At 37.9% G+C, this 19,846-nt stretch overlaps 1 protein-coding gene across 3 annotated transcripts in view; it reads right to left on the bottom strand.

The window, feature by feature from the left end:
- MALRD1 (MAM and LDL receptor class A domain containing 1) overlaps nucleotides 1-19,846 on the bottom strand; it is a 1,140,778-nt gene that overhangs the window by 1,011,490 nt on the left and 109,442 nt on the right. For 2 of the 3 annotated variants that reach the window (XR_011976660.1, XM_072651639.1), the window contains exon 1: nucleotides 148-2,644. The exons of the other annotated variant lie outside the window; for it this stretch is intronic. Coding sequence is in view for 1 of the 2 variants with exons in the window: in XM_072651639.1 (XP_072507740.1) it covers nucleotides 148-187 (40 nt within the window). In the remaining variant the exon portion in view is untranslated. Of the gene's footprint in view, nucleotides 1-147; nucleotides 2,645-19,846 lie in introns of those variants that run through there. 3 annotated transcript variants of the gene reach the window in all.

The following is a 19,846-nucleotide window of genomic DNA, read 5'->3' as shown; positions in this document are numbered from 1 at the left end:
TATTTCTGAGGAAACTGAGAGTCAGAGAAATTAGTTACCCAGTTATCCTAGAACTGCATGACATACCTAAGATTTGAACTCACATCATCTGGTTCTTATCTAGCATTATTCACATTGATGAACACAAGTCATGAAGTCTTTATATACCTGTAAATTCCTGGAGGGCTCTGCATGTCTGAGTATCCATCTTTTGCTCCCAAGAAACCTTTATCCTTGCCTTTTCTTCTCACCTATCTCTCCATGATATCCAACCACTTTGTCTTCTATACATGGAGTGGCAAACTGTCGATTGTGCCTTCCTAAATGGGACAACACATTATCTAGCCACTATCCCTGCCCTGCCCCCCACACAGAATTTTGGAGCACATAGAGTAACAAAGGACCCTATTCTTTCATCCTCTTTAATAGGAAATACCGATAGGAAAGACCACAAGGGAAATTCTTTCCCATATCTCACTTGCTTTTTAACAACGAAATGTTTTTATACTTCTATAAGTAGAAACAGCACATAAAATCTATACATACCAGTTCCTTTGTGTATATTTAGGGAAAAGATCTGGCATCATAAAAGTGGACTTGCTTTTTAATGGAAATAGGCTTTACATGAGAGCTACCCGTTAATTAATTTCACCCAAGAAACTCCAAGGTATAAACTGATCATTAGAGTGTGTGGTTGTTCTCTCTACTTCAGGAAAAGATGTCACTATTTCCATTATTTATAAAGTTGCAGTTCTTCAGTGTTTGTCATTTCAGTTGCCTCAAACTGTTCCTGAAAAGATACATGAAAGCCTCCATCCCCACCTTTTAAAAACAGAATTGTGTTGAGCTTTCCAGTACATTTTCAGGGTCAAAAACATTCCTGCCAATTTAGAAAAATTCACTGATCCTAAACAGACTGGAAAGCAGAATAGTGTCCAGGTCTCTGAGTAAGATGCCTTCCTTCAGGCCCTTGCTCCAGAGGAGATGCCAAACCAGCAAAGGGCATTTGTACTATCAATCCTCAGGAGATCTGGGGATTGGCCAGGGCAAGTTATAAAGAGGCCAGAATTCAGACAAGTCAAGAACATCCCTCTGCTCACTGTCTAGTTCCTAACCCATACCCAAAACTCAGGCTTATACTTCTGTCTGTGTTATTTTATATTGACCTTCATCATCTCCAGCATGAACAAACAAAATTTACTGAATGTCTATCCCAGGAAGGGCATCGTTTGGAAGTCTAGAGTTAAGTAAAAGATATGACCCCACCTTAAGGGGATCTACAATCTACAGAACATATAAGCAAGGAAAGTCGACAATGTGAATGGTAATAGCAATATTGGCTAAAGAAACTGTAGCAAAAATAGACAGTGATCCAACTTTTAGACCAGGAAGTCTTGGGTTTGGATTCAAGTCCCATTGCTCTGTCTGAAGTCAAAATTAATACTTGGTTCAGGGAATCTTGACTTGGACTGAAGAAGATGATTTTCAGGGTTAAAATTAAACATGATTTGCTGAAAGGTGGCTTGGGGGCTACTAGGGAGGGCCTTGAATGTCAGACTGAGGGTTTTGGATTTAATTCACCAGAGAGGAAAAGAGTCACATTTATACTCTCCAGGCAATCACAAGTTTGTGTTTTTCTTCATAGGTCAAATATTCAAAAGTACTGGCATTCTCTAACCATATGGGACTGAGCTTGTGAAAATAAATAGTATGTATTCTCAGAAAAAGTTCACAAGAGACTATTCTGTGATCTCTCAACAAGAACCCCCTGGTGATGGAGAACTGTCTTCTCCAAAATTTTCTCATCTACAGTGTGGTCCCACTGGAGTCTTTGCTCATCAGCTAATTTTCCACACATTCAGCTAACAGTTACTGAATTTTTGACAGTGTTCATCGAAATGCTTATGGATTTAGCATTTAGTAGATTGATCAAAGAGTCTTGAGGAACAGCTGATAGCCCAGTGGATAAAGCACTGGACCTCAAATCAGGAGGACTGAGTTCAAATCTGGTATCAGATGCTTACTGACCGTGTGATCCTGGGCAATTCACTGAACCTATCTTTGCTTCAGTTTCCTCAACTGTAAAATGGTCATACTAATGGCACTTACCTTCCAAGGTTGTTGTAAGGATCAAAACAAAAGATAATACTTGTAAAGTGCGTAGCATATAGTGCCTGGCATATTGTAGGTGTCATATAAATGTTTATTCCATTCCCTTCCCTCTTGAAAAAATAAATGGCTCCCATAGGTAAGACTACAAATGAATGAGCTGGGACCCACAGAAGGAGAGCAGACTGAATGACCTTTGGGGAAGCTAGGCTGTTTTTAAGGATCTCAAATTTTCTTGGAAACAATATTCTTCTGTGGATGTTATATGAATATAGTGATGAAATAATAACAATAACAACCACAAAAATTTTAAATACCTAGCATTTATATAATACTTCCTGAAAGGTGGCTTGTGGAGGGGGGGTTCCAGGGAGGACCTTGAATACCAAACTGAGGATTTGGGATTTAATTCACCAGACAGGAAAAGAGCTACATTTGTACTCTTCAGGCAATCACAAATTTGTGTTTTACTTCATAGGTCAAATATTCAAAACTACTGGCATACAAAGCATTTTCCATATTTTATCTCATTTCATCTTCACAACAACCCTATGAAGTAGGGGTTTATTTTTATTTTGTTATTTTTATTAGCTTATTTCAGGAATATTATTTTTGTATATAAATATATTATATATAAGTGTATCTAATATATAAATATATTTACTTAGAAAATAAAATTTTCCTGAATAATAAAATTTATTATTACCTCCATTTTACAGATGAGGAAACTGAAGTTGAAAGTGTCAACAACTTGTACAAGATCATGTAATAAATGTGTGAGGCAGGATTCAAACTCAAGTCTTCCTGATTCCAGTTCTAAGACATTACCCACTGAGCCCACCTCACGGGCCAAAGGAACAGTCTTCAAAGATTTGAAGGTAAGGGCAAGTAAGCAAGGCACAGTAGAGATGGGCATGGATGGAGCAAGTAGGCCAAAATACGTTACAAAAAACTACACAAGGGAAATAGCATAAAGGATGTATCAGAGAGACGGGACCAGAAAAGGCTGAGTAGTGAGGGTATTGTGAAAATGACGAATAACCAAAAGGCAGACAAACAGACCAAGAAGACCATTGACACTGGTAACCACCAATATCGAGAAAACTAAAGGAAATCCACCCCAACCCCAGCATATATGGGGAGCTGGATTTCTGGAAGAGTACACATAAGATCACAGACATGGAGGGGGATATTATCTGCATTGTCAAACCTACATCAAAGAGATCAGAAATCCATCAAAATACCAAGTACAGAAAGTGAAAGCCACCATCACCTCTCTGAAATCTGACTTTCCTGAGAACAGACTTAATACGTCCATTAAAGACAAGAAGCACTACCCTAGACAAGTCACAGTCTCTCCACACCACAGGCTACTCCCTGAGAATGCTGAGAGAGTGCCCATTTTTACAGGTTATGACAGTTGCTCAGTGCAAGCTCCCAATACTGATGAAATCACAGATATAAATCCCAAAATACCTAATTTTTTAAAAAAATACCTAATTTTTGAGCACATATGATAAGCCACTCCCCAGGATATAGGCTCTGTGTGCAGAGAAGGAACAGAAAGATTTAAAAGTGAGACAGTCAACAAGCATTTATAACACACTTACTAAGGGCCAAGCACTGTGCTAAGATCTGAGTATATGAAGAAAAGGGGGGGGGGGGGTAGTCTATAATTCCTGCTCTCAAGGAGTTCTTGATCTAATGGCAGAGAAAACATGTAAACTAACTAGTTACAAGATACATAGAGAAAGGAAAGCATTTGAAGCTGGAGTGAAAAGACTTTCAGCAGAAAGTAGGGATTTGACTGAGTCTTGAAGAAATTCAAGCTAACTGTGAGGTGGAGGCAAGGACAACATTCTTGCCTTGGGAGAGAGCATGGACAAAGATATGGAGACAGCAGATGGAGTGTTACTACTGGGCTCAAGGAACTGTGTGAACAGCAGTACTGGAATGTAGAGCATCTAAAGATAATGTGGGAAAGGTGGGAAGGAGCCAGGTTATGAGGAGCTTTAAATGCCAAATAAAGGAGCTTATGCCATACCCTCAGGGTAATAGGGGGTTGCTGAAGCTCTGTAAGCAGGAAGGTGGGGATTGACATGTTTGGACCTCTTTTTAGATTTAGAAAAATCATTTTGGCAACTAAATGGAGGATAGATGGGAGTGAGAAGACACTGGAGGCAGGGAGATCAGTTGGAATTCTATTGCAATAGTCTGTGTAAAATGTGATGACAGCCTGCTCCCAGGGTGCCATTTGTGTGAGTGGATACAGGGGAAAGAGTGTGAAGGTGAAATTAAAAGATGTGCAGACAAAATGGATATGTAGAATAAGTGCGAGACAGGAGTCAGCAATGACACAGATTATGAGAAGGGGTGATTGTGAGGATGGTTATATATTGGTATAATAGTAGTGAAGTAACAGGGAAGAAAGAGAGAGAGAACAGTTTTGAGAAAAAAGATAATAAGCTCCATTTTGGGGATTTCAAATTTGGGATGCCCTCATAGTAACCAATTATAATAAGGTCTGGTCTCTGTCATCACAGAGCTTACAACTGAGATCAGAAGACAAGAATAACTTGCAAAAATCAATTAGGAAAATATAATAAATTGATAAATCCTAAGTGAAAAATCTAAATTTAGAGAGATCAAGGTGGAGTAGAATAAGTACAGCAAAAATTCCCAGGAGAATTAAGGGGCTGAGCTGGATTTGAAAGGTTTGGGTTAGAGATGGATTTCCTGATAGAAAGCACAGTTTGAGCAAAGGCAAGGAAGATTTTTTATTTTTTTTTAACACTGCTTAGATCTACATCTTTACTTTCCTCTCTGGGTAAGATCAAGCTTGGGAAATCAATTTGAACTCTTGATATAAAATATTTTCCACCAATTTTTAATGGTCTTAACACTATCATACCACAGAATCTAAGGCACATACAAAAGGTAACTGATAACCCTCAGGCTGGAAAGAATTCATTCTATACCAGTAGTCAGGGTCAGCAATATGTTTTAATAAGGCCATACAGCAGTGGGAGAGAGGCAATGAGATCACTTAATATTGACCAGCTGGAAAATCAGGATGCATTCTCTAGCTGATGTCATTATTCCCCTGCCTTAGACTGGCCAGTATGACAATAGTAGCAATCGTAAATGTAATGGAACATCTCTGGGCCCATCAGATACTAGAGACAGGAGTCTGGAATTCTTTGTGCTGTCACAAATGATGACTTCTTACTCAAAAGTAAGAGCTCCCCTTCCAGCTCCCAACCTCTCACTATGAACTTTCTCCAAGGCTTTCCCCAGTATCTCTTCTTGGCACATGATTCATCCTTCTCCACTCTCTCAAAAGATCTAAAAGCAATCTCCTCATTTTTTTGCTTTTCTGTCCTTTCCAGATGGGTTAATGGTAAGCCTATCCTCTCATGCATCAAAGCTCAAAATCTCCTAAGATTCATATACTACTGATAATAATTGATATTATATATCAATTTAAGGTTTGCAAAACACTTTACATAATCTCATTCAAGCCTCAGGAAAACACTATGAGATAACTGCTATAGGAATTATTAGCCTCCACTTATTGATGAGGATACTAAGGCTGAGAGATTAAGTTATTTGCCCATGGTCACACAGGGAGTAAATGCCAGAGATGGAATATGAAACCAGGTCTTTTTTTATGCCAGTTCAAGCCTTAGTCATCTTGGATTATCTGTAAAATGTTCCATGTACGTTCTTTTCCATTTTTCATATCTTTCCTGATGCCTGACATGCCCTTTCCTCTCTACCCACATTCTTTCTGTCCTTTAAGGCCAAGCTTAAGTCCTACTTTTCTCCACGGAGCCCCTTCTGATCACACCAATCTACAAATCTTCCTTTCCCCTGAACAGATCATATGATTTAGAAGTGAGCCCTTTAACGTTAATGCAAGGCTAATGATGGGTGAGAGGAAGAGTTAAAGGTCTTCCTTACTCATTAATAGACCTCAATAGCTTTTATTAATTTCTAATGAGGGACTGGTTCTCAAGGATTATGATGCCCTCCAGCTCTGAAAAGTGTAAATACCCTGAGGGCTTACTAATTGGAAGTGTTTGTTTGGCCACATGAGACTCTGGGCAGCTGCTAAGGAGTCCCCAGGCTTTGAAAACCCAGATGATGGTGCTTGTTTCTCTGGTAACTATATATATATATTTATATATGTAATGGTCAGACAGTTGGATCTATCTGTTGATCTGTCATGTACGTATTACTTATGGTCAGACAGTGGGAAGCCCTCTCTGTTGGTCTTTATTTCTCTGTTTGTATATTCTCTGAAATTCAGGGTGCTGACTTTTTCCCCCGGACTAAGTGAATAATATATGTGCTTGATTGAAGTAGATTGCTGAACCCTCAAAATTTGCTTTCCTTTTAGAAAAGCAGATCTAAGAACCTGTATAGCAGGCCCTCCTATAATATACCAGGATCCTTGCTGTTACAAATCCTTCCCTGCACTGGAGAGCATAGGAATAAATGGAACTTTCCATAAAATAATAAGCAGTATCTACCTAAAACCTTCAGCAAGCATTATATGCAATGAGGATAAGCTAAATGCATTTCCAATAAGATCAGGAGTGAAACAATGATGTCCATTATCACCACTATTATTCAACATGGTACTAGAAATGTTAGCTGTAGCAATAAGAGAAGAAAAGGAAATTGAAGGAATTAGAACAGGTTAAGAAGAAACTAAGTTATCACTCTTTGCAGATGATATGATGATATACTTAAAGAATCCCAGAGACTCAGGTAAAAAACTACTTGAAATAATGAACAACTTTGGCAAAGTTGCAGGTTACAAAATAAACCCACACAAATCTTCTGCATTTCTATATATTACTAACAAAGTCCAACAGCAAGAGATAGAAAGAAAAATCTCATTTAAAACTACTGTAGACACTATAAAATATTTGGGAATCTACCTGCCAAAACAAACCCAGGGACTATATGAACACAATTACAAAACACTCTTTGCACAAATAAAGTCAGATTTAAATAAGTGGAAAAACATCAGTTGCTTATGGGTAGACCAAACCAATATAATAAAAATGACAATTCTACCTAAATTAATTTACTTATTTAGTGCCATACCAATTAAACTATCAGATAATTATTTTCTAGAGCTGGATAAAATAATATCAAAATTCATTTGGAGGAACAAAAGGTCCAGAATATCAAAGAGACTAATAAAAAGAAATGCTTGGGAAGGTGGCCTAGCATTACCAGACCTCAGATTGTACTATAAAGCAGCAATTATCAAAACCACTTGGTATTGGCTAAGAAACAGAGAGGTAGACAAGTGGAATAGACTTGGCACTCAAGACACAGTAGGCAAGGAATATAGCAACCTCCTGTTTGATAAACCCAAGGACCCCAGCTTCTGGGATAAGAACTCACTGTTTGACAAAAATTTCTGGGAAAACTGGATAACAGTGTGGTGGAAATTAGGCATAGACCCATGCCTGACACGGTACACAAGAATAAAGTCCAAATGGGTACATGATTTAGGTATAAAGATTGATACCATGAATAAACTGGAGAAGCAAGGGATAGTGTATTTATCAGATCTATGGAGAAGGGAAGAATTTTTTACTAAAGAAGAGATAGAAAGCATTATGAAATGCAAGATGGATAATTTTGATTACATTAAACTGAGAAGTTTTTGCACAACCAAATCCAATGCAACCAAAATTTGGACGGATGTAGTAAATTGGGAAAGAATTTTTATGGCTAAGCTTGGGGATAAAGGCCTCATTTCTAGAATATATAGAGAACTGACTCAAATGTATAACCATACAAGTCATTCCCCAATTCATAAATGGTCAAAGGATATGAAGAGGCAATTTTCAGAGGAAGAAAATAAAGATATCTATAATCATATGAAAAAATGCTCTAAATCACTATTGATTAGAGAGATGCAAATCAAAACAACTCTGAGGTACCACATCACACCTATCAGATTGGCAAATGTGACAGAACAAGAAAATGATAAATGCTGGAGAGAATGTGGGAGAGTTGGAACACTAATTCATTGTTGGTGGAGCTGTGAACTGATCCAAACATTCTGGAGAGCAATTTGGAACTATGCCCAAAGGGCTACCAAAATGTGCATACCCTTTGACCCTGCAATATCACTACTAGGACTGTATCCCCAAGAGATCATAAAAATGGGAAAGGGTCCCACATGTACAAAAATATTTATAGCAGCACTCTTTGTAGTTGCCAAAAACTGAAAGTCAAGGGGATGCCCATCAATTGGGGAATGGCTGAATAAATTATGGTATATGAACGTAATGGAGTACTATTGTGCCATAAGAAATGATGAACAAGAAGACTTCAGAGAGGCCTGGAAGGACTTATGTGATCTGATGTTGAGTGAAAGGAGCAGAACCAGGAGAACTTTGTGCACAGCAATGACCACTGTGTGCAAGAGTTTTTTTCTGGTAGACTTGGAATTTCGTAATAATGCAAGAACTTATTTAAAAAAAAAATCCCAGTGGTGGTTTTCTAAGGCAAAATGCCTTCCACACTCAGAAAAAAAGAAATATGGAAGTCTTTCGCAGAATGTAGCAGATCATGTTTGCATGTGTGAGTGTTTTTGTGTATCATGTTTTGTTTTGTTATATGATTTCTTCCATTTATTTTAGTTCGACTACATAGCAGGACTACAGTGAAAATGTACTCAATAGGAAAGTATATGTAGAACCAATACAGAATTGTATGCTGTCAGGGGGAGGGAGTGGGTAGTGGAGAGTAGGTGTGAGGGGGATAAAATCTTAATTTTATGGCAGTGATTGTAAAACATTAAAAAATAATAATAATTAAATCAAATTTTAAAAAAACCACTTGGTAGTGACCAAGAAACAGAGGGGTAGACCAGTGGAATAGGTTAGGTACTCAAGACACAGTAGGCAATGAATATAGCAATCTACCGTTTGATAAACCCAAGGACCCCAGCTTCTGAGATAAGAACTCACTGTATAACAAAAACGCTGGGAAAACTGGATAATAGTGTGGCAGAAACTGGCATAGACTAATACCTGACACCATACACAAGAATAAAGCTCAAATGGGTACAAGATCTAGGTATAAAGATTGATACTATAAACAAATTAGTGGAACAAGGAATAGTGTATTTATCAGATTTATGGAGAATGGAGAAATTTTTGACTAAACAAAAGATAGAAAACATTATGAAGTGCAAAATGGATAATTTTGATTACATTAAATTGAAAAGTTTTGCACAACCAAACCCAATGCAACCAAGATTAGGAGGGAAAGAATTTTTGCAACTTGTGTCTGTGATAAAGGCTTCATTTCTAAAATATATAGAGACTGAGTCAAATGTACAAGAACACAAGTCATTCCCCAATTGATAAATGATCAAAGAATATGAATAGGGAGTTTTCAGAGGAAGAAATTAAAGCTATCTATAGTCAGCAGTAACTACAGTGTACAAGGAATTTTTCTGGTCGACTTAGTACTTCATTGCAATGCAAGGACTTAAAAAATTCCCAGTGGTCCCTTGAGGCAAAATACCTTCCACATTCAGAGAAAGTTATGGAATTTGATTGCAGAATGAAGCAGACCATTTTCTTTTGTATTATGTTTTGTTTTGTTTTATGATTTCTCCCATTCATTTTAATTCTTCTATGTAACATGATGAAGGTGAAAATGTATTTAATAGGAATATATGTGTAGAATCTACATAATAATGTATGCTTTCTCAGGTAGGGAGTTGGAAGGAAAGGGGGTGGGGGGGGAGGGAGGGGAAAAAATCTAAGATAGATGGAAGTGATTGTAAAACACTGAAAACAAATAAAATAATTTAATTTTAAAAATAAACAAATCCTTCCCTGCCCCTTTAAGTCTATTCATTTAGTATTTTTCAATTCTTATTACTTTGTTACTGAATTTGTAAGGAACTGAGTCATAAATAAACGAATTAATACTTAGGATTATTGCTTGCTACATTATCTGTGTGTGTGTGTGTGTGTGTGTGTGTGTGTGTGTGTGTGTGTGTGTGTGGAAAGAGAGAGAGAGAGAGATACAGAGCTAAGGCCTGTGACCCCTTATTAGTTTTATATATGAGAAATTGATTCCCTCTCCCCATGGAGTTTTTACTGAATTAGCACTTTACATAAAGTATTCCTAAAGGAGGAAAAACAAAAGTACATTTGAAGAGCCCTTAATTTCTCACTTAAGAAAGCAATCCAAGGCCATTCTCAATATTGGCCAGACAGCTGACACAGATCCCTTAAGTGTCCACTATCTCTTGGTTTTCGAGTTTTGTTTCCTTTCACTCTTAATACCAGTTCATGTTTGTCCCTCTTTGCCTAATAATAACCCCTAAATAATGAGTTCCTCTGGTACCAGCACCTAGCATCACAGATAAGACCCTCCATATCCATTTACATATTCTCATCTCCTTCAATCAATTATTTGACTCAAAGATCCCAAAATATAAATCTAGAAATTGAAGGAGCAGAGAGATAATGCCTTATTTCACCATTCACCCCAGAATTAAGGATCTCTAACACCATACACACACACACACACACACACACACACACACACACACATGCCTGCACGCAAATGGATTTATCCTATACAAAAGGGGAAGCTAGGAAACCATCTCTGGAGCTTCTATACCACTGAAATCTGGTGAACTGACTCTCTAATCTGGGTGTGGAGGCCTGCTCTCTCTAGCTGATCCTAAAGGTTATCCTTTTATATATATGTCTTTTGCATAAATTTTCTTTTCCCTTTGCTAATATGGACTCATTACCACTTAATCCCTCATTTGGAACTTCATTTGCCACCAAATGAAGAAAATGAAATGGGTAAAAGAAGCCAATCAAGTCTTCTCCCTTTTAAATTCCTAGAACTCAAAGATCTCTAATTCCAATTGCTAGCCATGAATTTTCCTAATTTAAAGACCCACAAGGCAGGGAAGCTGTCCAATCCATGATAATGGCTCATCCTGGGATATGCAGTAAGGGTACAGACAAGATTTCAAAGACTGGTGGTTAGTTTAAGCAGCAAAGGACTTTGGATGCAGATTAGCAACGAGTCATAATAAAATCATATAAATAATATGCAATAAAGTGGTAGGGGGGAGTTTTAAGGTGCTGCACTAGGCCAAGAATCAAGTGAGCTATGATATCATAAAGCTGATCTAGAAAACTTATCTGTAAGGCATAGCAACAAAGCAGTAAATCAAGTAAACAAGCCATGTCCTACATGGGAAGTAAAGAAAGGAGTCTAGGACAGAAGCAATGATACACATTCAAAATATTGGAAATAACCACTTACTCTGCCTTCTAATTCAATAAACAGGCCTCTAGTAAGCTATCCTTTGAACAGTGATAAAGAGACAGTTCCATTCCCTCTAATATAACAGAACTGAGCACTTCCATAGGTAGCATGGAAAATAGCATGCCTGCCATCTGCGATGGAATGGCTAGATAGATGTTACCATTTCAGAGCAGGTGGATATGCTTGACTTGTTGCTTAGAGCTGCTTAGAGCTCTGACCATGAGTCACTCAGATACATGTATGCATGAACCAACAAGGGAATATTCACAATGACTCAAACAATTGAATTGAAACAAAACAAAACTGAATGCCTTATAATTATAATGACTAAGTTTGACACTGAAGAAAAAATGAGAAAATTCACCTTTTTCTCTTCTTTCAGCAGTAGGAGAGTATGGGTATGCAACATGACATGCTATCAGACCAGGTAGATGTATAGGTTAGTTTGCTGAACCGCTACTACTTCTCTTCCTGCCCCTCTCCTTTTTAAAAGAAATGACTCTCTAGGTAGGGAAGGGGAAATGATATATTTGGAAATCAAAATGGCATTCAAGCAAAAGATAGTAATCATTTTTTAAAGAAACCCAGGTACACAATGTGTTTCTAAATTGAATCTTTTACCAATCTCCTATCTCCCCCAAAACAAAAGCATGTAGACGAAAATGTGCTCCTCCATTCAAGCTAACCAAACACATGGTAAATAGGGCACTGGCATTCAATTCTGGAAGACCTGAGTTCAAATCCTCCCTCAGAAATCTGCTGTATTACCTTAGGCAAGGCACTTAACCTCCATGCCTCCATGTCTTCATCAGCAAAAATGACAGGGCTTCACTCAATGGCTCTAAGGCCCCTTTCAGTTCTAAATCTATGATTTTATGATCATGTTTCAAAGAAAGTAAGATAGAGATTCAAGCTTGGAACTCATTTCTAGAGAGGAAAGGAAATGTAACATAGGGATATAGCAATGAAGGCCTAGAACTTCAAGACTCCACAAAGTGCTTTGGCCAGGACCAAATCACAAGGAGGCTTGGAGAGCTAGTTTCTTGCTCTACAGTAAAGAAGTCTTTTAATTGGCATATTGAGTGTGCATTGAAAAGGCACAAACAGGCAAAATTTCTTTCTTTCCTAGTGGCAGGTAAGGAAGATACACAATATAACTTTCCAGGTAAGGAAAGAAACTCTACTACAGCTGTCTTATCTCCCCTCCAGGGTCACAATGAAGTCATGAATGCATCAAACTATGACTTAATCTGGCCTAAAGGGAAGTGTGTGTGTGTGTGTGTGTGTGTGTGTGTGTGTGTGTGTGTGTGTGTGTGTAGATATATTCCTTTGGTTTATACATAGAAGAAATATTTTTTAACACCCCTTTTAACAATTTATCAAAAAGCTACCCTTGTTCTCTGGACCAAAGGGAACTACTTGACTGCTAGACAAACTATCCCAGGAAATATGCACCTGTTTACAGGTAACAAACTAGAAGTGATCTATTCCCAAAATGACTAGTATTTTGTATCTAACCAGAGGTACCTGGGGACCTATTGACCAGAGCCTCCAAATATCAAAATTCCTGTTGTTATTCAAATTCCTGTGTATGTTGTGTCTTTTTCACTAGAATTTAAGTTCCTTGGGATCTTTGATCATGAGTGTTATTTTACAGAATAAGAATACCTCAAAATTGAAAAAGACCTCAGGGGTCATCTATTTCAACTCATAACTGAACATATCTCCTATTTAACATTACCACTGAGTGGTCATCCAACCACCGCCTCCAGGGACAGAGAGCTTACTCTCTCCTGAGGCAAGCCATTTCACCTGTGGACAGCTATGATGGATAGGAAGTTCAGCTGGAAAGGATGTTAGAGGTCATATAACACAAGGCCCCTCATTTTTACACACTAGAAAACTCCCCGCACAGAGGGGTTACATGACTTACTCAATGTTACACAGGTAATATATATTCTAGAATTTTTCCAGGAGTATGATTCAAGTTCACTGGCCTGTTGTTAAGGACACTACCTTTTTTGGAAGTTAGTATGACATTTGCAGTCCTGTGGCACCTCCTGCGTTCTCCATTATTTTTCAAAGATCGTTGCAATTGCCTAGCCATCCACTCTCTCAGTTCTTTGAGTATATTGGCATGGCATCTGCCTGGGTCTAAGCTGAGCACAGCTTGAGTTTAGTAGAGAAGATATTTAAATATTTGTTTACTAATTACATCACACAAGAGTTACTTTTACTGAGTTTTATCTACCAGGGATCTTAGAATATGGTTAATCTTTGGTCTCCATTGCAAAAATCAAAACAAAAGCATCAGTGTGAATAAACAGGGTGTTCTAAGCATTCTTTTCAACAGCCTATTGCTATAACAGCGACCTGGTCAAAGGCTGAACTGGTATGAGAACCCAGAGATAGCTGCTTCCACTTGTCTTTCATGAAGGAAGTTTCTAACCCTGAGTCTGGCAGACAATCGTTCTGTTTTTAATGAAATGAGCACAGCTTTAAGTAGCATAAAAGGCTTCTTTTTCCTGGCCTTTATCATTATGTCAAATTCCAGACTGTTCTGTTTTTAATTATTTAAACAAAATTTCTGCATATAGCATCACATCCTAATACTTCATAATCAAGGAAAAATAATTACTCTTTCCCCATGAATGTTCCTTAATGATTGGAAATGGAAATGCACTCTCTATGCTTGTAAAACCACCCCCATACTGGGCCGCATATCACATTCTGGAATCTAGATCTATTAGGAAATGTTTTGTATTTATACGGTGTTTTACCTTCATTTTACTTTTATGTTTAATATTGCCCTTGAGAGATGAGGTTAGAAAGGTTATTACCATTTATAGGTTAAGTCCATGAGGCATGATTCAATTCTGTTGAACAAATATTTTTAAGCATCTACTGTGTGCAAAGCATGAAAAAAGGTCCTACAGAGATACAAAGATAAATGGCTAGAGCCCCTGTTGCCAAGAAGTTTAACATCTAGAAAGAGAGATAAAATAACTCCACAAGTAATTTTCATGAGGCAAATATACACAAGATTAAAAGGGCAATGAGAGCTGGGAGGAGTCACTTCCTTTGTACTTAAATTTTATGACCATTCTCCACACACACCCTATAATTTTTTATAGGAGAGTGTTTCCCAGACTGTTTTTTTTTCTTGTTGCTGTTGTTTTTGGGGGGGGGGGGTGGAGAAGATGTTTTTGAAATCATTATTTTTGCTATCCTTTCTCAGTAAATGTCTTTTCTAACATCTAACGTAGTTCATCTGGTTGAATGATAATGGGAAACACACCGATGTGAGCTCATTAGAAGCAATACTAAAAACCCCAACTCCTCATAGTTACCGCTGCAACCTTGAGGAGAATCTTAGGAGAACCCAACATGCAAATGAGAATGTGGGTCCAAAGAGTAACCCCATTTGGGCTTTTCTTGGCAAAGATACTGGGGTGGTTTGTCATCTCCTTCTCCAGCTCATTTTACAAATGAGGAAACTGAGGCAGAGTTAAATGACTTGTCTAGGGTCTCACACCTAGTAAGTGTCTGAGGCCAAATTTGAACTCAGGAAGTTAAGTCTTCCTGACTTCAGGCCTGGCACTCTATCCACTGCACCACCAGTTGCCACTTTCTAGGATTACCTATCCATAAATTTATAACAGTCAATATTTTATACATTAACATCATTGGAAATTTATTCCCTTTCTTATCAATAATATTTTTAGTTATGTAATGATTTTCAAATTCCTCCACCATGGGTAGGTCACAACTTCTCAGTTCCCTGGGCAATTTTTAAGAATACAACATTCTAAATATAGCTCTAAATCTGTCTGTAATTTCAAGTCTAATATGACTTGCCAATCTGCATCAATGGAGAAAGATCCCCACCAGAGGATACAAAAGTCATCACAGGAATAGTCCAAAAAGAAATGTTTTAAAATTTCCTTCATTATCAACTGTGATTTGGAAGTCTCCTGAAGTACTCAATGTTACCCAGTGAATTAAATTGACGAAAAAATAATCTTTGAGCTAAGCTTTCTTGACAGATTTTACCAGGAAAAGAAAATGTTAATAGCTTGCAGCATTGAGTAAAACAAAGTCCACTTATCAAATTGAGACAAAAATGTACATACTGATCTATTTTGTTTGTTCTATTTCTGTCCTCTGGGCAACAGAGGCCTTCCTATATGGGCAGCAGACATCACTAGAATATGTATCGCAGGAGAGCAGAGGCAGAGAATGCAGCCAACGTGATGGAAAGCCACCTTAGAGAGGCAAAGGTGATCCTTCCAGTGAGCAAAATAAAAAAGAAATTGTGGGGTACGAACATTTGACATGTCTACTTTTTAAAAGTCATGTAGCAATGGTTTATCAAAGAGAAAAGGTTCTAATCCACCACTGACACTGATGTATTATTCACTATTTGAAAAAATAGAAGTTTTAAAAGTAGATCATTGATTTTAAAGTCAATGTCTGAAGCTTTCCAAAAGAAAAGGAACACAAATTTACCAAAAATAAAAACCAGAAGGATTTAAAATAAGAGCAAGCATTTCCTGTGGACTCATAAGAGTCAGAACTGATAGAAGTGCCCACCAATCCTTTTATTTACAGTTCCCAAGATTAACTTCTAAGCAACCAATCTAGCCACTGATTACCTCCTCTGCTGCTCAGAGGTGAAAAGTTTTAATTCCCCTAAATAGAAATCAGCATTCTGGGACACGAAAGGGGTAATATAAATCTCCTTGTCAATTGCTGCTTGCCTCCGTTCCTATTCTTTGAACAAAATTTGGTCTCACTGTTAAGGAGATCACAGAGTAAGATTACAGCAGTAGAGGGGACAGTACAAGTCAATTATCTCTGATGATTTTAAACTATCTGCTTCTAGCAATTTACATGGACCATTCATTTCCCTTTAAATTAGATATTCAAACTCTAGATTCTCTTATTTTTTTAAAAGTGACCACCAACAATGGGCTTGATTGGCAAATCGGTGGGCAGTGGATGTCTTGTCTCCCTCCTCCTGCACACATTTCCTACTCAAACTATGTAGGAACGCTATAACTAGCAACTCAGCTGGGCAAAAGCAGAATTTGTAAGTGGGAAAGTTTGTACTTTGGGGGCTCAGTGTGATCAATTTCTACAGTAATTGGATTAACAGGGAGTCTGTCTACTCTTGAGTAAGTAGGCCTCTCATAACAGGAGTCCACAAGAGCATGATCATTTGCATGGAGAGGTGAAAATGATTCCTTAAATATTTTAAAGAAAATGTGAAACACAAAGACCTTTGAAAGTGCTAGTGAGAGAAGCATAGGAGAGTGTATGAGCAAATAAGATAAAAAAGTAATTTAATGGAACTTTATGCAAAATGAAGGATGATTGGTAAAATGAGATATAAATGAAGCTGTGCAAGTTTAAAACTTATAAGATTTTTCTTTCCCCTTAGTTGCAGCAAAATTAACAACTTGAGTTTCCTTTGCTTTCTAACTTGATAAGGAATGGCTGTTTCCACTCATTTGCAGGACATCTATTGGAATAGATGTAAAGTTACATATGAGAGAGAGAGAGAGAGAGAGAGAGAGAGAGAGAGAGAGAGAGAGAGAGAGAGAGAGAGAGGAAGAAATTTCCTATGGAAAATCAAATTTTTTGAAATAGACCTAAACTTTCACTGTTGAAAGTCAAGTAATGTCTTACATTACTTTTTTTTATATGTTAGCCAGCCTCCTTCCTCTTACAACAGTGTGATATGACAGTCACAAAATTTATTTGGATCCTGGGATGCACTGAGAGGCACAGCTTCAAAGAATAAGGAAGTCATGCTCTGCCAACTTCTCACCTGGTCAGATCACACCTAGAGCAGTATGTTCAATTAAGCAGACCTTCAAGATCTACATACATGCCAGTATATTATAGTTGCTATTGTTGTTTTTCCCAATGCCTAAAGTATCCTCCCTGAACTATATTTTTTACCTGCCAGAATTCCCATTCATCCTTTAAAGTACAGGTCAGGTAGAAGGACAAACCTGCTCTAGTTCTACCCTGAAAGCCCATAAAATACCTGTAAAAAATGACTCTAAATGGATTCTAGAGCAGCAGAAGCCACAAAACAACAGAGTGAAAGAGATTTCCAGCCCTAGACAGCCTGGAAGGCTGACAAGAAAGGTTTATCACACCAGGCTCAGAGCAGAGCACAGCCTAGCTTTGGCCAAGGCAGGGACAGGACTGGAGCAGGCTTCAAGGCATGGAATCAAAAGCAGCAGCTGCAATTCCCAGATTCCTCAACCCACAAACGCCAAAGACAGCTTCAAAGGTCAGTGAGAAAGCTCTTTCTCCTGGGTGAGAAGGGAGCAAGTACAGACCTAGCCCTGGGCCCAGGGCACCAGCAGCCACTGTGGGACAGCATCCATTTTTGGAGACCTTGGCCTAAAGACCCTGGGGGATCTGAGTGGCTGATCTGGGTCTCAGATGTGAGTGGCAGCCTTGGGGTGTGGAAGAGTGCTGATTTGGTGGAGTTGGTAGAGGCTCTGGAGAGGGAATCCTACTCATACATCCTGGGAAGAAAAGCTTGTGGTTGCTTCCAGACCAGATTGCAGGCCAGGAGAGGAGTAAACTCCCCTCCCTTGATTGTGCCACTTTGGAGGAACAAAGAACTTACAGGTCCCCAGAGTATGCCCCACACTTGACAAAGAACTCAAAAGTCAAGTAACTGACTGGGAAAATGCCCCCCAAAAAGGAAAAAAAATAAAACTATAGAAGGTTACTTTCTTGGGGATCAGATCTTTTCTTCCAACCTTTCAGGTGAGGAAGAACAAGGCATACCATCAGAAGAAGACATAAAAGTCAAGGCTTCTGCTTCCAAAACCTCCAAATTAAATATGCTATGGTCTCAGGTCATGGAAGAGCTCAAAAAGGATTTTGAAAATCAAGTAAGAGACATTGAGGAAAAATTGGGAAGAGAAATGAGAGAGATGCAAGAAAATCATGCAAAGTGAGTCAACAGCTTGCTAAAGGAGATCCAAAAAAAATGCTGAAGAAAATAACGCCTTCAAAAATAGACTAAGCCAAATGGCAAAAGAGGTCCAAAAAGCCAATAAGGAGAAGAATGCTTTAAAAAGCAGAATTAGCCAATTGGAAAAGGAGATTCAAAAACTCACTGAAGAAAATAGTTTTGTTTTGTTTTTTTAAATTAGAATGGAGCAATTGGAAGCTTATGACTTTATGAGAAACCAAGAAATTACAAAACAAAACCAAAGGAATGAAAAAAATAAAATACAATGTGAAATATCTCATTGGAAAAACAACTGATCTGGAAAATAGATCCAGAAGAGAGAATTTAAAAATTATGGGACTACTTGAAAGCCATGATCAAAGAAAAGAGCCTAGATATCATCTTTCATGAAATTATCAAGGAAAACTGCCTTGATACTCTGGAACCAGAGGGTAAAATAAATATTGAAAGAATCCACCAATCACCTCCTGAAAGAGATTCTAAAAGAAAAACTTCTAGGAATATTGTAGCCAAATTTCAGAGCTCCCAGATCAAGGAGAAAATATTGCAAGAAGCTAGAAAGAAAAAATTCGAGTATTGTGGAAATACAATCAGGATAACACAAGATCTAGCAGCTTCTACATTAAGGGATTGAAGGGTGTGGAATATGATATTCCAGAAGTCAAAGGAACTAGGATTAAAACCAAGAATCACCTACCCAGCAAAACTGAGTATAATACTTCAAGGGGAAAAAATGGTCATTCAATGAAAGAGAGGATTTTTAGGCATTCTTGATCAAAAGACCAGAGCTGAATAGAAAATCTGACTTTCAAACACAAGAATCAAGAGAAGTATGAAAAGGTAAACAGGAAAGAGAAATTATAAGGGACTTACTAAAGTTGAACTGTTTACATTCCTACATGGAAAGACAATATTTGTAACTCTTGAGACTTTTCTCAGTATTTGGGTAGTTGGAGGGATTATATACATATTGACAGAGGGCACAGGGTGAGTTGAATAGGAAAGGATGATATCTAAAAAAATAAAATTAAGGGGTGAGAGAGGAATATATTGGGAGGAGAAAGGGAGAAATGGAATGAGGCAAATTATCTCTCATAAAAGGCAAGAAAAGCTTTTTCAATGGAGGGGAAAAGCGGGGAGATGAGAGGGAAAAAGTGAAGTTTACTCTCATCACATTTGGCTGAAGGAGGGAATAACATGTACACTCAATTTGGTATGAAAATCTATCTTACACTACAGGAAAGTAGGAGAGAAGGGAATAAGAAGGTTGGGGGGGATGATAGAAGGGAGGACAAATGGGAGGAGGGAGTAATTATAAGTAAACACTTTTGGGGAGGGACAAGGTCAAAAGAGAGATCAGATTAAATGGTGGGCAGGACAGGATGGAAGCAAATATTGTTAGTCTTT

Source organism: Notamacropus eugenii, chromosome 3 (assembly GCF_028372415.1).
Source record: "Notamacropus eugenii isolate mMacEug1 chromosome 3, mMacEug1.pri_v2, whole genome shotgun sequence".
NCBI classification, from domain to species: domain Eukaryota; kingdom Metazoa; phylum Chordata; class Mammalia; order Diprotodontia; family Macropodidae; genus Notamacropus; species Notamacropus eugenii.
The sequence above is the reverse complement of the archived record's forward strand: the minus strand, read 5'-3'. Positions and strand labels throughout refer to the sequence as shown.